General features: G+C 39.5%; 1 protein-coding gene across 5 annotated transcripts in view; it reads right to left on the bottom strand.

Annotated features, from left to right (window-relative positions):
* ARHGAP32 (Rho GTPase activating protein 32) overlaps positions 1–19474 on the bottom strand; it is a 160939-nt gene that overhangs the window by 64241 nt on the left and 77224 nt on the right. For 3 of the 5 annotated variants that reach the window (XM_045585446.1, XM_045585444.1, XM_036448864.2), the window contains exons 3-6: positions 8997–9088; positions 7979–8020; positions 7530–7614; positions 2051–2137 (exon numbers count right to left, since the gene is read on the bottom strand). In XM_045585446.1, the coding sequence (XP_045441402.1) occupies positions 2051–2137; positions 7530–7614; positions 7979–8020; positions 8997–9088 (306 nt within the window). The remainder of the gene's footprint in view (positions 1–2050; positions 2138–7529; positions 7615–7978; positions 8021–8996; positions 9089–19474) is intronic. The other 2 variants (XM_045585445.1, XM_036448865.2) reach the window with 1 other exon arrangement.

Here is a 19474-nt window from a genome sequence, read left to right as displayed (position 1 = left end):
CTCACTGAAAATTTAACTCACCAAATAAAAATATTTTGTGAAATACAACATGAAACTTAGTGGTTTACAGTTGAGAGGACAGTCAATCCTATATAATAAAAGGCCAGCATAATGACGGGAACCACCAGAGACCTGAACCACCACGGCCCCTCACATTAGGTAGGGGCATCAGGTAGGCAGGCAGAGTGGTTAGGGGTGATCAGGAAGGCAGGCCAGCAGTTAGGAGGGATCAGGTAGGCAAATGGCCCCTCTCTGGGCTTGCTCCACCTCCCAGCAAAGAAAGAGGGAGGTCCAGGCCACCTTCATCAACTCTGTGGCAGGTGTGCGGCCGACAGTGATCACCCCATAGAGCACATGTGTCAAACACAAGGCCCGCGGGCCAAATCCGTCCCACCAGGCCTTGCAATGTGGCCCGCACCTCACTGTCATCACTGCACTCCGCTGCGTTTCCATCACAATGACAGTTTATGACTGTTCAGTAAACCATTCGGCCCGCGATTTAGGCTGGATTTTAGATTTTGGCCCCTTCTCTGATTGAGTTCGACACCCCTACCATAGAGGAAGGCCTAGGCCAGCTAAGCCATTGCACCCCATGCCTGTCACCTGCAGAGGGAAGCCACTGGTGGCAGGGGAGAAGGGGGCAGCACTACACAGATGGCAAGCAGTGGCAGGAGCAGGAATGGGGCAGGCTGCCTGCAGCCCAGGGAAGGAAAGCCCCAATAGTCTCTGATTTCAGGCCAGGTCTAGGGACCCTACCCGAGGGTTCCCAGATTGTGAGAGGGTGCAGGCCGGGCTGAGGGACCTTCCCCCACCCCGAATGCACAAATTTTGTGCACCGAGCCTCTAGTAGAACATAAAAGGAAAACTCACTTTCCAGGTGCATACTCTGACACTTAAAAGCACTTAAATAAAAGAGCACTTAATTCTGAAAGGCTTTCCTTAAGGTTACCTGGACCACATGTGTCAAACACAAGGCCCGTGGGCCAAATCCGTCCCGCCAGGCCTTGCAATGTGGCCCGCACCACGCTGTCATCACTGCACTCCGCTGCGTTTCCATCACAATGACAGTTTATGACTGTTCAGTAAACCATTCGGCCCGCGATTTAGGCTGGATTTTAGATTTTGGCCCCTTCTCTGATTGAGTTTGACACCCCTAACCTGGACTAAGAACTTCAGCATTTCCCATATGAGATAAGCCTTAGACTTTCCCAGGTTATTTAATTTTGAACTTCAGGTACATAAATAATACTTTGGGAAGGAGGGGTAAAATAAATGACCCACAAAAAAAACAAAACTAAAAACTATGTATACAAGTAAGTTTTGGCTAATTCAAAAACAGGCAAAAGGCTCAATAAACATAAACTAAAACTATATTAATTGATTATTTGGTAGAGGAAATAATCAACGCTACAAGTAACACATCTTAAATCTCATTAAAAGCAAGTCAAAACTAGCACAGTTCTAAAACAAACACACATTCTACCATTACACCAAAGTGGAACTCACCATCCTGGTTAGAAACATGAGCATCTCAGGCAGAGATGACTGTGAGCTCTTGGCATCTAACCATAAACAATAGATTCTCCTCACTCTTACAAAAGGATTTTCATTGAAGTTTGTAAATTAAACATCTAGAAAACTGATTCTTTTAAACTGATTGTGTCAAATCTGAGTACATAGAGAAATGCCAAAAAGACTACGAGAAAAAAAACAACACGCGTGTATTTCCATATTCAACTCTTTCACACTCACAAGTGTCGAAAGCCTTAAAACTTTCTGAAAATGCAAAGACACGCGAGCTGTCATATCAACTGTGCATTTCACTTGGTTCTGTATGAACGCATTTATTCCCTTTTTTTTTAAAGGACACCAGTCATTTTCTTTAACAATAGCCATTCATCGCCCAATTTCCTTTCAATATTGTACAAGTAATTTTCTGTGGATTCTATTAGGCAGTGTGAGAAAAGCATTCCAGAAAGGAATTTAACCGGGGCTCAAAACTATCCTTAGTACATCTTATGTGAAATGGAGAACGCAGCCACGAAATTACCTGGCAGGCGATGTGCACGAGGTAGACCAGCTCTTTCGATTCACAGCCGTTCTTCGTTACGTCATTCTGCTCTTCTGACAGGGAGAGCTGTGGCAGAGAAGGAAGGGCAGAGGGAGAGAGATGCCGTGATTAGTGAACAGGAACAAGCGGAGCGTTCAGTAATACTTGCGTTCTCACATCACCTTGATTTCTACTACTTTAAAAAGAATTCTACTACTTTAGGGCAGATAAAGATTTTAAAAAGGATGTGATTCTAAAAATGGTAGCTTATATCTACACAAACATGTGCACAATAGCAGCAAATAAGACACATCTGCTCCAGGGCAGGTCTTCGTGCCCTTAATTAATTTATTTATTTTTATTTTATTTTAGAAATAATTTTAATTTTTTTTTAAATATTTTACTGATTTTTTTACAGAGAGGAAGAGAGAGGGACAGAGAGTCAGAAACATCGATGAGAGAGAAGCATTGATCAGCTGCCTCCTGCACATCCCCTATTGGGGATGGCCAGCAACCAAGGTACATGCCCTTGACTGGAATCGAACCTGGGACCTTTCAGTCCGAGGCTGATGCTCTCTCCACTGAGCCAAGCCGGTTTCGGCCATGCCCTTACTTCATAGCACAGCGGGAAGGAAGGCAGCGGGAGCCACGGAGAGGCAGGTGACCAGCTGGTCTACCTGGGCTCAGCTTTATTACAGAGACTGCGGACTGGGGGTCAGAGAACAGCGTGGGCTATAGATAAGTTTTACTGTAGACTCGCCATGCAGGTCTGCACACTGAATTTTATTTTTATCTGAACCACAAAATAGCATTTAGAAACTGAGTGGTGTTATATGGAAAAATATATATATATATATATAGATTTCTAGGGATCAAGAAATCTGAAGACCCATATTCTCACATGGGCAACAACGGGCCAGAGCTGAGAGGTGACCGGGCCCTGTGAATGTGTGCTCCAAGAGACTTTGCCACCGAATTGATTCCTCTTTATTTCTTCATCGACATCAAGGCTGAATGTTCACAGCCATCCATCGTGCTGCTTGCTTTGCTATTTCTTAGCCCACTCACAGCACTCACTCACTCACCTTATCTGCCTGCCCTAACGAGGGGTGTGCATTGGCAAACTCTGTGCCAGAATCGGACAGCCCTGAGTTCAAAAGCAGCTGGTTGTGTAATATTGATCGTCCTACTTAATGTCTCATCTGGAAAATGGAGATGATGTCACCATAACTATTCTCGAGTTTTTGAATATTAAATAATATTAATTAATTACTCACTGAGGCACCTGGCACTCAGTGAGTTCCTAATAAATGTTACCTATTATTATAGTTAAGGTTATTAGAAATATAACAATGATGAAGATATGTTCTCTGTGTTTTTATAATATATTTTATTGATTTTTACAGATAGGAAGGGAGAGGGATAGAGAGTTAGAAATATTGGTGAGAGAGAAACATTGGACAGCTGCCTCCTGTACACCTCCTGCTGGGGATGTGGCTGCAACCAAGGTACATGCCCTTGACTGGAATCGAACCTGGGATCTTTCAGTCCGCAGGCTGACGCTCTATCCGCTGAGCCAACGCAGATAGGGCTGTTTTCTGTTTTTGAAAGCAGTATCACAAAAAGTATTTTTTTTAAAAAACAAAACACCTTTATAAGAGATAAAAATCATTCTCACATTAACCAAAATAAATCAGATGAACTACGAAGTCATAGGGGATTTTTTAGATGGAAAAAAAAAAATGAAGGGTGAAATGAAACCTAAATGAATTAAGTTGAAGAAAGTGACAAGACTTTCATGAGACCAAAGAGGTCAATGGATGTGTTTGGAAGCCTGGAAAAGACACAGGAGGATCAAGAACCTGCCTCAGCCAAACCCTGACCGGCTGCAGAACACCTTGTAACAGAGTCCACACCCACCCACCCACTGATTTCCACAGGTATTCATTCAAGTGTCTGAAGTCGGTCTATAAAGCACTATAAAAAAGTAGCTTTATGCCCACAGGATGGGGAGGAATTTCTTGGCTAGAGCATGGATAGGGAAAAATAAGAGACTGATCATATCAAAAATTTTAGAGTTATCACAAAAGGGACACCATAATCCAACTGAAAAGATGCGTTACCAACTGGGATAAAAATATTGGTAATACACATTTGGCAGATTTTTAAACTATCACATATAAGGAAAAAATGAGATAGGTAATATGCCTAACCCAAACATCTTGGAATTTAAGTAATGGTTACTAATTATTTGATGAATGACTGAATAAACAAACATTGTCTCATTGGAACATAATACTCACTTTCAAAACTAAACTCATCATCTTTCTTCACATATTCGCTTCTTCCTCCTTAATTCCCAAAGTAAATCAATAGTATAACATAGCTGATAGTGGGGAAGGACACATAATAAGAATAGAGTTACAGTTATTTAATAACTATTCACCTATTAACTCTAGATGAGAAGTTTCCTTACAGATTCTGGGAAACTGAAGGATGAAAACAAGGCTATCAAAAGATAAGATGCCTCCTCAATGGGTCCATTACACAGAAAAGAAACACATTTTGAGAAAAGACCAACGACAGGACACGCATTGATTTGGTTGCTGTGCCCAAACCCTGACCGCCTTCAGGAGTTTGCCTTGGGAACAATTCTCCAGTCCAGGAACGGGCCGAGCTGTTTGTAGCATCATAGAAGATTTAGCCACCTTACTATGGATCTTTGAGCTCCTGAAGGCCCAACTGCAGACCCTCCCTTCCCCTCCATGTTACATTCACAGCTGCACGTGGCTATCTTCTCCCTGGTGTGTTTATAATCAGCCAGCTGGCAAAGGGAGGTGGTCAGAGCAGAATTTCCAGGGTGACAGACTGCTCTCCCATGCTGCCAGCAGTAGTGGAATAAACGCTCATATATGATTCTACCCTGTCTCTGTTTAATTTGGCTCAAGTAGTGACAGGCAGCCTTGGACCCATTGTGTCTGGTTTCATAACCATTCGCTGTTAACCAACCTAATCATCCCAGATTCATCTACCACCCGGCCTCTCCACATATCCTTTCTTTGTACATTCCCAGGGTCAAGATCTTATCTCAATTGTTGATTCCCCAATCTCTCTCTTTAGTCTCCCAAAACTTGCCTCTTACCCCTCACCTGTTCCTTTTTCCCCATTCCCCATTGCTTCTCCCCTGGGCCTGGGCCTCACCGTGTCTGGTCTAGACAATCGCAGGCTGGACATTCACAGAAGACTTCCAGATGGTCTCTCTCCATTTCCCTCACACCCTGATTATGGTCCTTTCTTTTCAAAATCTCTCAATACTTTCTCAATTCCTTCTACAAAGGTAATTTAAATGCCAAGTCCAGAAGCTTAGAGGAGCTTTGAAGAAAGACACTTCTCCAAAGAGCTTCGAAACCACGCTTTCCCATAATCCTTCCAGTGTTTCCCAAAGTGTGGTATGCGTACCCCCAGGGGTACAGGAAGAGTTTGGTGGGAGTACACATTGCACTGGAGTTTGGTGGGGATATGCACTGCACCGTACTTAGTTGCGCCTAATTCTACGTTCTCATGAGTACTCAGCGTTACGAAAATTATAGAAGGGGTACACATACTATGTCAAAAGTTTGGGGAACACTGGTTAGATTCGAACCCATTCATCCCCTCCCCTCCCAGGTGCCTTTGTCTAAGCTGATTTTCCTTGTCTAAATGCTCTGCACTTCTCGCTCTGCATCTCCCAAATCTATGCAAGCTCCAATAAAGTATTCTTTTGAGTGCCACAGGAAGTAACTTCTCTTGCCTTTGAATGCCTATACAAGCACTTCACAATAGGTATTACAGTTTTCTTAGGTGTACTGGTATATTGCTTGTTTCCTCCTGAGGAAAGAATCTCTTACAAGGTCTTCAATAAAAGCATTCCTGATGAATTGTCTGTTGGTTTTAAGACACCCCATGAACAAGTCAGAATGGCAAGGTTTTACACAGCGCCCACACCACATGTGCCAAGAGTACACATCATAAACAATTGGGCTATGTTCGCTTATTGAATGACATGAACGTAATGATTTACATTATTTTTACTTCCTCCAAGTAAAACCCCCTATTTCAGTGCTTTGTCTATAAAGAAGGGAGAACAGAATTTCCAAGTGCCATACTTCTAGATTCCTTACAAATCTATTTTTGGAGTTATTTTTCCTATACTGAATTCACTTTTCTATCACCATGGTAACCAATCTGCAATTAGTGTTGTTAGGATCTTTAAAAATAAAACCCTATCCAGAAAGCCTTCCAACATTCAGAAAAGTCCTTTCTCTACATGGAGCATGGAAATTGGTATTGTAAGTCAGGGTAAAAATATGTAACCCCACCCACATAGGTCATCAAAGCCTAATCAACAGATTTCAAATGGGGTAAAGAGAGTCCCTTTATTCATCTTCTATTTAGTTCTATTACGGTTGCAACTGCACTGTGACATACCTCTGGAATTGGTTCATTTCACCTCTGTAGCCTATACAAGGTGTGGAAACATGAAAAATATTTGTTTCACAATATGATGTGGTCCACACACTCCCACTGTCAACATCCTAACACATTAAGAGTGACAATACTGCCGAAACAGGTTTGGCTCAGTGGATAGGGCGTCAGTCTGCGTACTGAAAGGTCCCAGGTTCAATTCCGGTCAAGGGCATGTACCTTAGTTTCCGGCACATACCCAGTAGGGGGTGTGCAGGAGGCAGCTGATCGATGATTTTCTCTCATCAATGTTTCTAGCTCTCTATCCCTCTCCCTTCCTCTCTGTAAAAAATCAATAAAATATATATATTTTTTAAAAGAAACATTAATTTTAGCTTCAGATGAGCAAATAACAGGAAATGCAAACCACACAAATGTTTTAGTGTCCTCCACACTAGGTGGCGTCACCACACCAGCCACAGCCAGATGAGAGTGAGGCCTCAAATGGGTAAAACAGAGGGAACTGATCACTGATATTTGCATGTTACAAGAGATATTTCCCTTCTCCCTGAAAAATATTTTCTGAAATTTGAATAAATCTTACTTTTCGGACAATGGAAGATGATACAACAAAGAGAAGTGCAATAAAGAAAATCAATTTACAAAATCTAAAACTATATATGGTTTTACTTAAAACAAGAAGTCTTTCTAGAAAAGCTCTCTCTCTCTCTCCCTTCCTCTCTGTAAAAAATCAATAAAATATATTTTAAACACACACACACACACACACACACACACACACCATAGCATAATATTGTAGTAACTATGTATGGTGTCAGATGGGTACTAGACTTATTGGGGTGATCACTTGTAAGTTACATAAATGTCTAATCACTATGTTTGTATATCTGAAATGAATATGTTAGTGTAACACACATTACGCTAGCATAGTATATGTTCATGTGCCCGGTTTATTCCTGAAAAAAGAGTCGTGAAGAACGAACGACTCCGTACGTAGGAACCCCTTCACACATACCTGTATGCTGCCAAACTCGACGTTCTCGTAGTGGAAATGGGCGCACTCCGCCATCTTCGGAAAGTGGCCTTTGGTGAAGGGCAACCTGAGGTCCATGAAATAGATCAGTCAGACGCAAGACACCGAAACAGTGGAGAAATCGCTAAGCCTCAGGGGAAAATAAAATGGGTTTAGGAGCTCATGCAAGCAAACTATTGAAGAAGCACATGCGCATGAGCACACATATACCCACACACACCCTTTCAGAAATTCACTGTATCAAAGGAAAGCTATGTGGAGTGCATGGGTCAAAAAAACAACAACAAACATTAACAGGCATCGCTCTCCTCTCCTCATCGTGTGCCAAGTCAATGCCCACTATGGTGTCGGTGGAAGTTATGGAAACTGCGATGAGCCAGCTTCCAGCCAGAAGCAGCATGCCCACCACAGGACACACAGCCGGGCGTTACCTGTGCACGTTGTCGCAGCCCATCAGTCCTGGAGGGGTGGGTCTGGATGCAGAACGAACATTTTTATCCTGGTCTTTTCTATTCCCGCCATGCAAACACAGCTAGCTAACTCTCTACCAGCTGGCAGGGTGGTTTTCTGCTTAAAACTGAAACAGGTACCTAACGGTACTTCACGTGGGAGCCAGCTGCTGCCACCCATACCCTTTGCGAAGGCAAAGCTGAGATACGGCAATTCTCATAACTCAAACAACAAACTCGGTTTTTCTAAATGGGTGAGAACACCTGCTGAAGGTACCAAGAAGTGACATGTACACATAAGGCCCTGTTTGACATTGAAACTAGTGGCCCAGAAAGAAGCTCACTACAGACTGATTCATATGCCTTTCAGCATAACGATTATTGCTTGTCTCATTTTTTATTCTTAGTATATTTCCAGTAGGACATGATCTCACTCATCTAGGGGAAATGGTGAACAACATAGACTGATGAACAAGAACAGACCCAGAGATAAGGAGCCATGGGTCAGGCTGTTGGACCTCAAAGGGAGGGTGGGGATTAAAGGGAGAGATCAACCAAAGGACTTATGCGCACACATATGAGCCTAACCAGTGGTCAAGGACAACAGGAGGGTGGGGGCATGAAAGGGGGTGGGGGATTGGAATGGGGGGTTGAGGACAAATATGTGATACCTTAATCAATAAAGAAATTAATTTTAAAAAAAGAAGGACATACTTAGCTTTTTCCTGCTGAACAAATAGGAAAAAGCAGTCTAATAGGCAATGACATAAAGATGCGAGAACAAAATCAAAGTGTTATTTTTAGACCAGAGCTAATCTTCAAACCTAGCCCACTAACTGCTGTTTCGTAACATAAGGCATCACAGTACAGTTCAATGTATGGACAGTAACAGCTTAGTCTTTAGGAAGAAATCTAAATAAAGGTTTACACAGAATCAAAGTGAAGAACTCATTTCCATTTATAGGCGTTCGTTTCAAATCTGCGGTCAAGTTAGACTTACTTTTTCACATGTTTAACCTTCATGCTCGCTGTACTGCCGCATGTCTTAAGGCTGAGGTCTCCCGGAATCTCAGGCACATCTGCTCCTCTTGCCTTAAAAATAATAAAGAAAACGAGATTTATGACTATGCCTTGAGTATGAGTATGTTTTCAAAAGCAGAGTATAGTTCATTTTAATGGTTCTGCTGACTCTGTAACAAGAGCAATACATATTGATTTAATAATCTCTTCTTAAAATTATAATTAACTGAGTTTTAATTATTAAGAATAAGGACAAAATGTTCACTTAATTTAAATACTTAACCTTACTGGATGAGAAAAAAAAAAGTTCTGTTAAGAATTTTCATGCTCTTATACTCAAATTTCAAAATCAGCTATTCTGCGTCTCACACACACACTTAAACCTCCCCAGGGAGCTGGTGGAATACAGTAACCTTGGTTACAATGATTAATAGAAGGCAAAATGGTAATCGGAACATAATTAGGGGATTACAACATGTGCTTCTCACAACAGAAGTTGAAAGTGACATCTATGTAATTCTTCCAAATTTATTCCTTCATCTGACAGTTTTCATGTCATGATTTTTTTTTAACTCTAGTGACACATTCAACTGCAAGGTTCTTCACATTCTGAACAAAATACACAGCAAATCTAAAAATCTATAAAAAACATTTATGTATATTACCCATGATTTGTAACCTTAATTATTCTAGCCAATGCCACCTGATGCAACAGGGGAGAATAACATGGGCTGTGCAGTTGAACTGAGTTAAGAGGAGGTTCACAAAGATGTGGTAAATATATGCAATGGAATACTACTCAGCCATAAAAAAAGAAATCTTGCCATTTGTGACAACATGGTTGGACCCTGAGGACATTACACTAAGCAAAATACATCAGATAAAGAAAAACAAGCCCTGGCCAGGTAGCTCAGTTGCTTAGAGCTTCGTCGGAATACTCCCAGGTTAGGGGTTTGAGACCCGGCCAGGATGCATACAAGAATCAACCAATGAGCCCTCACCGGTTTTGGTTCCGTGGATAGACCATCGGCCTGTGGACTGAAGGGTCCTAAGTTTGATTCTGGTCAAGAGCATGTACCTTGACTGCAGGCACATCCCCAAGTAGGGGTTGTGCAGGAGGCAGCTGATCAATGTTTCTCTCTCATCGATGCTTCTATCCCTCTCCCTTCCTCTTTATAAAATATATATTATATGCAAAAATAAGTGGAACAACAACTTGATATTTCTCTTTTTTCCCTCCTCTCTCTCTAAAATCAATAAATAAAAATAGAAAGACAAATACCATATGCTATCACTTATACTAGCATCTAACAATATAGACCAAAAACCAAAAACAAAATTTTATAAATACGAAGAAGAGACTGATGATTGACAGAGCAAGGGATAGGGAGTGAGTAAAATGGGTGAACAGGGTTAAAATGCACAAATTTCCAGTTATAAAATAAAGAAGTCACGTGACTATAGTTAGCAGTACTGTGCTGCATCTGTGAAAGCTGCAGCTTTACTTAGTCAAGCTGGACATGTGGGAACACTATTGTTGCTGTGACCAGACAGGGATCGGGCCTGAAGGAGGTCTGCCGCGGGTCAGCCTGTCGTGTGTGGGTTCTTGGCTTCGTGCAGGGAAGACTTCACAGCACGAGTCCAGGCGATTTTGAGAGTGAGTTTATTAAAGCTGGGGTAATGACACAAGGAAAGGCTTAGGACAGAAGGAGCAACAGGAGAGAACCGGGGCTTTTCCACAGGTACCCTTTCAAGGTCACGGTCTCTACTGCTTGGTCAGCGCCTTAGTCACTGCAGCTGGTCCTGGCGTCACCCACCTGGTTTGCTGATTTTCTGGGCCTGGAGCTGGAATGGAGGCCTAGAGGTTATCTCTAGGGAAAAAAGGTCAGGGGGTCTAAAGGACACCAAGGGCTTTCAGCCCTGGTGACTTTCCGTATCTGGCTGTAAGGTGTTCAGACCAGTTCAGTCAGCTATCTGCCTCAGTTTCCCCATTCCACTTGCAAGGAATTTTCCTAGCTTTCCACTGTCCTGGCTCTCTATATTGATGCACACTGCTAAATAATCCTCCAGAAAACACTGATCCCATTTACAACGCTACCAACCACTTACAGGGATGACTATTCTCTCACAACCTCACAGACACTGAATATTATCCATCTTTAACACTGCCATCTAACAGGACGACTTCATCTTTTTTTCTAATTAAATAGATAAAAGATTCAATAAAGTCTCGCACTTTAAGTGGGCATCTGTATTATTGTGTGTGTGTGTGTGTGTGTGTGTGTATGTGTGTGTGTGTATATATAGTTAGATTTTGGTTTTTAGATTTTTCAAAGGAAAGAACATTTTTAAGTTAAAGCTAGTCATCTCTGTCTGACATATAAATATCCAGATTTAATAGCTTGCCATTAAAATTAATAACCTGGAAGATCTAGTCCGTACACTTCCTGATTTAAAGACTTACTATAAAGCAATAGTAATTTAAGCCAGTTGACACTGGACTGGAGTAAGGAAGGACAAATTAAATAAATATAAGAGAAAGTCCAGAGAAAGCCCACGTATAGACAAAACTTGACTTGTGAATAAAAGTAACAATGAAATTCAAAAGAATACTAGTGTGTCAATAAATAAGATTGGTGAAATTTTCTAAAGTATGCAACATAAGAGTAAACTTTGAACCTTCACAAAATCCACTCAATGTGAGGGTTAATAATGCTGCTAAAATTAGAGACAGAAGAATAACTTTAACATAAGTAAAAAGTGCCTTAAACAGGAAATAAAAAAGTATTACTTATAGGAAAAAATTAAATTTGATTACATTAAGATTAAAAACAAGTCATTTAAAAAGAGCTCCTTATAATATATTAAAAAACTAACAACCCAATTTTTTAAATACCAAAAAATCTAAACAGGTATTTCATAAAAGGGATGTCAAATGGTCAATAATTGTAGATACTCAATGTCATTACTCATCAAATAAATGCAAAATTAAACCGTAATGGGATAATACACACTCTCCAAAGAGCTAAATTAAAAAAAAAAAAAATTAAAATACCAAAGTTGGCAAAAAAAAAAATGTGGAGCACTAAAACTCATTTATTGCTGATTAAAGTGTAAAATAGTAATAACCACTTAGGAAATTTGTTTGATAATTCCTATTATGTTAAACATGAATCTACTACCTATAATCCTACAACTACACTCCCAAATATAGACCCCAAAAATACTCTATATGTACACAAATAAACATGTACATAACGGTCATAGCTTTCTTATAATCAACAGAAAATTGTCATTATAAAACACAAATGATACAGAAAAACAGAGGAATAGCAGAATAAACTATAATGTATTTATGCAATGGAATGCTGTGCTTGAAAAAAAATTTATTAACATTAAAAACATGAATAAATGTAGGCTTTACTACAGTATGTGATTGTGTGTGTTTGTATTAAAAGAAAAAAATGTCAATAGGAATTTTTGTGAAACTTCAGCTGGTTCTACATTTGTCTAAAATTGTTATAACTGGGAAAGCAATGAGGAGTGAGGAAAGAATCGTATTTCAGAGAACATTTTTAAAAAGACTGTTTTCTAACTTATTCTATAAGTTAACAGAGACATCAAAACCACCCAAGAGACTTTCAACACCAGTGAGGGCACGATTAAGAAAAGCTGTATAAATGTATGAACCAACTGCTTAAAGCACTCAAATTCCACCATACAGAAAAGACATAAGGCTATGATCTTTAAAAGGAACAAATTATATAAAGTAAACTCCGTATTCAGCCAAACCCCTGATAAAGAGAAAATCTTAAGGGGAGAAAAGCACATACACACATTACACTCACAGGACTACATATGAGAAAAGCAGAATATGTGGAATGAGTTCTTTCCATTGCTTTTTAAAACAACTGTCAACATTGAATTCTATATCCAGCAAAATTTATGTTAAAATAAAAAAAATTTAAAAAGAATGGGAGGCTTCTAGTTTCTTCTACTGTTTGTAACAAAAACTCGACAGAAAACAAAATAAAATAAAATACAAACAAGCAACTACCTGAGAATTCTTAAATATTTAATTAGAGTAAGTGGATTGGAATGCAAAGTCAAGACCTGAAGAATGACTAATAATACGCTGGCAATGTGTTTCCTGGATTCAAACCTTCCCCCCGGCCCCCTTGCCCTTTACCTCTTAGAATTGCCTAAGGAAAAGCTGAATCATGATATAAGGAACAAGCACGACTAGTAAGTAAAATTCTAAGGAATTACAACTTCCTGACTAGAATATGATCCTTGAATATGGAAACAAATAGGCAACAGCTTTCTTTTCTTTCTTTCTTTTATTTATTTTTTTCTTTTCTTTCAAGGACAGACTTGGTAGCAACACGTCAGCTGTATCATGGACACATACGACCCTGAGTGAAAACCCATTCTTGTGACTAGAGAAACAATCAAAGGGGACCCGTTGTGTAAAGACTGTAGGGATATTCCTTGTTATTTTTTTTCTCATTTTCTCTCACTGCTTAGGCCTGATGGCAGCCCCAGTCAGGAAAACCTGTGCACTACAGAGATTAATACTCCTGGACAACTCCTTCCTTCCAGCCAGAGAAACCAGGAACAGCATCCTTTGGGAGGAGACAGTGGGTACCAAACCGAAACTGAACTGATGCTAAAACCACCAGCTAAACAAGTCCAGATAGAACCTTCAACCTAAACCCCACCAGGTTAATGCCAGGTAAGCCTGAAAAGTCGACATTCTCCAGAGGATTTCAACAGGAGACAGTCTCACAACATAATATTCAAAATATCCATGGCACAATAAAAAAAATTATTTGATACACCAAAAATCTGTAAAACATGAGCAATTCCCCAAAGAGACACAGATACCAAATATGAGATGAAACAAACGTTGGATGTACCAAAGACTTTATATTTATAGCATATACTAGAGGCCCAGTGCACAAATTCGTGCACTGGTTGGGTCCAGCTGGCATGCCCCAATGCGGGCCATCGTGGGGGGTGGGGAGGCGCCCTACTTGGGGATGGGGCCAGTCAGGGCAAGCAGCCACAGGCATTCTGGTTGTTCTACCATTCAGTCTATTTGCATATTACCCTGTTATTATATAGGATCACAAACATATTGAAGAGACAAAAATTTCTGGGCGAAAATTGTAACCTTCACAAAAAGTCCAAATTGTTAGGTAGGACCAGGGTCCCAAGGTTTGAGCAGTTCTTACTAAATGCTCTTGTTGCTAAATGTTAAGATGCAGCACAGTATTTTGTAGCTGCAGCTGTAAACAGAATGAGCTTGACAGGAACTCAACTGGATCATGTAGCCAACTGTAAAGAGAGCAACATGTTATTAACCAAATAGTATGTGGGAAATAGTTTTACTCCTATCAAAATATGAAAAAATGGCCGAAACCGGTTTGGCTCACTGATAGAACATTGGTCTGCGGATTGAGAGGTCCCAGGTTCGATTCCGGTCAAGGGCATGTACATTGGTTACGGGCACATCCCCAGTGGGGGGTGTGCAAGAGGCAGCAGGTCGATGTTTCTCTCTCATCGACGTTTCCAGCTCTCTATCTCTCTCTCTTCCTCCTCTCTGTAAAATATCAATAAAATATATATTTTTAAAAAATATGAAAAAATGTTTGAATGAAAAGATATGGCACAAAAGCCACAAAACATTACTGCCTGGAATACAAATTAACAAAATCTTTTCATACTCTTTAGATACCTACCCATAAGATAATAGCAAAAGACAAGGCAAAATTCATCATAAAGATACTCATCAACAAGAAAAATATAAAACAAACTCAAAGTCCTACTAATCTATGAAACATCAATATGTCCTATATTATAGGGTATTATGTAGCCATTAATTTTGTTTATTAAGAGTTTTTCATTTAGCACCAATTATCTATATAATAAAAGCCTAAGAGACTATTACAGCAGATCAACCAGTCTCTATGATGCGCACTGAACACCAGGGTTCAGACACTCATGCAGGAGCTGCCCCCAGGTGGTCAGTGAGCTCCCACAGTGGGAGCACCACTTAGCCAGAAACTGGGCTCATAGCTGGCAAGCACAATGGTGGTGGCAGGAGCTTCTCAACAGCCAGCTTAGGTAAGGAACAAGGGGTCCCAGACTGCGAGAGAGGAGTGGGCCTAAGCTGGCAGGTGGACATCCCCCAAGAGTCCTGGACTGCAAGAGGGCTCAGGCCAGGCTGAGGGACCTCCCTTCCCAGTGAACAAATTTCATGCACTGGGCCTCTAGTGAATATATAAATTTCTCCCACGCAAGTTTTTTGGAGTATTGTTTTAAAATTTTCGTAATTTCCATTAACTAACGTTATCATATATGTTAACTCTATCATGAAGTATAAATACCAGAGAGAAACTATATAACACTGTGGTAGGAAAAATTCTAAAGAGAATCACCACCAAGATTCCCACATCACTTCCTGGCTATTCAAACACTAACCTGAGCAATGCTGGGAAGAGATGGCTTAGAAATCATTATAAAATTCCAGGTCAGTGGATCTTAAAGCAGGAAAATTATCTGGGTGGGCCTACTTCCTAGTCTCCCAAAGCTTCTGCTGAAGCATCCCTCGGGAGTACGTTGCTCATGAGAAGGCAAGCCCTAGAATTAAGTGCAAACTCTGCAGGTAGAGTAGGTAACTGGTAGAAAAAACACAGAGCTGACTCAATGCAACAGCCATCTCTTCTTCTCCCTTGCAACCATGTATTTCCATGCATGTGCATGCTACAATCTGCTCCATATTCCATTTTGCAGATCCCAAAGCCCTCCCTATTTTCTCCTAGGGGAAACTGAATTCCCTTCCCCCTTCACAGCAATGTTTTAACCCCCTTCCAGGTGTCCCCACACTATGCCCAGGAGCTAGTCTTTGCTGGAGATCTCTTCCTTCCAGTGAACAAGCAATTCTTGCACCTATGACACTTCCCATGATGTACAATGTGAAACATTCAAGGTTCTCTTAACTGCAGCATCTTAATGATAGGGTGGAATGTGTATGTTAAGTAGGAAGGAGAGATAAAATTGTATAGGGTTTACAATTATAAATCACAGTTCCATGCCTGATGGGAAAGGGGGGTAGATAAACAAAGTGTTATTCTTTAAAACTAACAATTTGGAGCGTTGTATGGAAGAAAAACATGTTTATATGATGTTAAATTTACAACTCTCTGCATTGCAAGAAATCATGAAAGAAATATACCAAAATAATCTCTTCACTGTGCAAAATGGGATTATGTTTTGACTCTCTCTCTCTCTCTTTCCCTCTCTCTCTCTCTCTCTCTCTCTCTCTCTCTCTCTCTCTCTCTCTCTCTCAATTTTCTACCTTTTCTATATAAGCATGTTTTGTGTTTATAAAGGAGAAGAGAGAAAAAGAAAGCAGGCTAGCTAGCTTTTCCCACCTCAGCATGTTACCTGCTTTACAACAACCATTTGCAAATGTATAACCAATTGCCATAAATAAATTGAGATTATCTATTCTATATAATTCTAATGGACAAAAATAGGTATCCATATTTAAGGAAGAATAAGAATAAAAACACATTTATAGTGGGACATACCCATACATATATACAGTCAACTACAAAAGCAGAATTTGATTGGAAAATTCATTCTTCCAGGAAAGGCAAACAGGACTGCCAGTTTGCAAATGCAACCATGGTTTAATCACAGTAAATAAATGCGACCATCTCTGTAATGAAAAGTTTACAACATTTTAATTAGTCTAAGTATTATTCCCTTTCTTGCCAAGAAGAGACAAACGGGGCAAAATCTAATAATCATCATCCCAATATATCAGAAAAGCTAAATTTATTAAATCTACGGTATATTACATTATCACTAAAGTGATCCTTAAAGAATATCACAAAGAAATCCAATTAACTGAGCTATGCGTGAATATTTTCAAAAGAATTTTGTACAGAAAAATACGCTCGATGTTAAAAACATTACAAAACTATTTCCTTCACTTATTTCCTCCAATTTGTTATGTAGACCTCCCAATGTGCATGTGCTAAATAACAGAAATAGGACTCAGAGGAAGCAGGCAGGTGTAAGTATCTGGAAAATTCGCAAATCATACAAGTAGCTATCAAATGAGCCCCAGGAGTGAACTATATAGTTACTCCTATTTAATTCTCTATTTTTGATGAGGAACAACAGGGTGGGAATACTAAAGCAAAAAAAAAAAAAAAAAAAGGTTTCTGAAACTGATTATAAAACTATTACTTTTGCAGCAAATGAGTTGCCTTTAAAGTTCACTTCTACCAAAAAAAATCTCCATGGAAAGAACATGCAACAAATTCTCTAGGCAACAGCTGGGCAGTCAATTTAAAAGTGAACACATTAAATCTTAAGACATTCTGAAGTTTCTACTTTTCTATAATACAGATTTATCTATCCACTTCTATCTGCCCCAATCATTAAAGATAATCCTACTGATTCAGCAGATATTTTCTGCTGAAAACATGGGTTTCCATTTTGTATATACTTTTACCAGACATTTTATGAAAAGATTCCTGGGAAAATCTAAAAACAGTATGATTGACTTTGTAGGTACTTTATTCAGGTAAAATATTGCTATTCTTCTGTGCTGCTAGAAAATGTTCTGTTTCTACACTTGAATTTTGTGCACCAGACCTACTAGTAAAAATGTACATATAATGTCTAAACGTGTATTATGGAAACATAAAATGTGAATTCTTCCTGGAATAGGCAGGGTATGAATAGAAGGATGGAAGGGGACCAGGAACCACAAATGATGGAGACACCGAATTGGAAATATTCTACTAAAGGAAGAAATGGCAAGATTCTAGACTACCCATGACACCCCATTCTTCTAACTGTGTTTTATGTACTTCTTCCTTTAATATTTTACAAATTTAAACATTTTTTTGAAAAGTCACATATACAAATTCTATCAGTAAAAGTAACATCCAGAATCACTTAAAGTCTTAAAGAGCGCAATATATGTAATATCGTTTTTAGTTTAATAATTAACAAATAAATGCTGAGTTAATGACCAGTTCACCAGTTCAAAAGATTTTAGGCTTACCCTTATAAAACTACCCATTTCCAACACTCTTTTTTACCTATAAAGTGAACGAGTTCATACATTCAACCTAATATAAATCCCAGAACTCCCAGTAGTGCATTAATTACCTTCCATAATTAACACTGCTTAATTCATGTCAGAGAATTCCCACAATTTTCAGCCAGAACCGAATGCACCATGGGAGAGGGTGGGCTTGGGGTTGTTGATTGAAGAGCATTGAATATACTGGCAGAAACTCAAAACCTGGGCTTTGCATATTAATCAATGGGTGCTTTTGTGATTGTTCACAAAGCAACTCTAAACAAAACATTCTGTTTTTAAAACTGAAATGATAAACACCATCAGTGTCTCTGAATTATGAGAAAATTCATCCATCAATCAAAAATGAAGTTAAACATCACACAGTAATAAAGAGATAAAGAAACTCATGGAAGGAGCATGGGCAAAGACTTTTCTTTTTCCTCTTATTCAAATGGCAAATGTTTTTATAACTGATGGGTAAAAGGAACCATCAAGAGTAGAGCAATATACAAAAGACACAGCTCTTCCAAAATTACCTCTTCAAGACTATTCAGGAAGAATGACTATTCTATCAATCCACTTAAGAAAGCAGGCAATGTTCAGGGGTTAGAGTCCAAATACAAAGGGGATACTTTTGGAAAAGCTAAGAAAAATGTAAGGGTCTAACTTTAGATTTAAAACAGAAATTTAAAAAAATTAAAAAAAGGGAAGAAGAAAACAGAAAATTCATATTAACAAATGAAACAAAGAAAAGCAGGGAAATTAGGGTGTTGTCACGGAAAAAAACAACTGATTCAATTTGTCCAGAGAATGACAATTTCATTCGTTCAAAAAATATTTACTGAGAATTTACTATGGCAGGCACAAGTGACAGAATGGTAAATCTAAGTGACAAAGTCCCTGAATTCAAGGAGCTTCCAATCTCATGGGAAAGAAAGACAATTTTCATACACATATTTAGTATTTCCAAACACTATGGAGAAAACTAAAGAAAGATAAGGAGGGCACGGTTATTATTTCATCAAAGGCGGTGAGAGAAGGCAGCACTTAATTGTAAAGAGGGAATTGAAGGAAAAGAGGGAGCAAGCTTTATTGATTAAGAGTTTTTCACTGGCCCAGTGGGTAGAGCCTCAACTTGCAGACTGAAGGGTGCCGGGTTTGATTTGGGTCAAGGGCACATGCCAGGGTTGTGGGCTCGATCCCCAGTAGGGAAGGCACTTACAGAGAAAAAAAAGAGAAACTACAAACACAAAGTCACTGAGGCAGCGAACGCTTGGTGTAGTCCAGAAATAAATAGCAAAAAGGTCGATGTAACTGGAGCAAAATGGTCAAGTGAAGAAGGGCTT

This window comes from Pipistrellus kuhlii, unplaced genomic scaffold (assembly GCF_014108245.1).
Source record: "Pipistrellus kuhlii isolate mPipKuh1 unplaced genomic scaffold, mPipKuh1.p scaffold_m20_p_20, whole genome shotgun sequence".
NCBI classification, from domain to species: domain Eukaryota; kingdom Metazoa; phylum Chordata; class Mammalia; order Chiroptera; family Vespertilionidae; genus Pipistrellus; species Pipistrellus kuhlii.
Note: the sequence above shows the minus strand (reverse complement) of the source record. Positions and strands in the feature narration are given on the sequence as shown.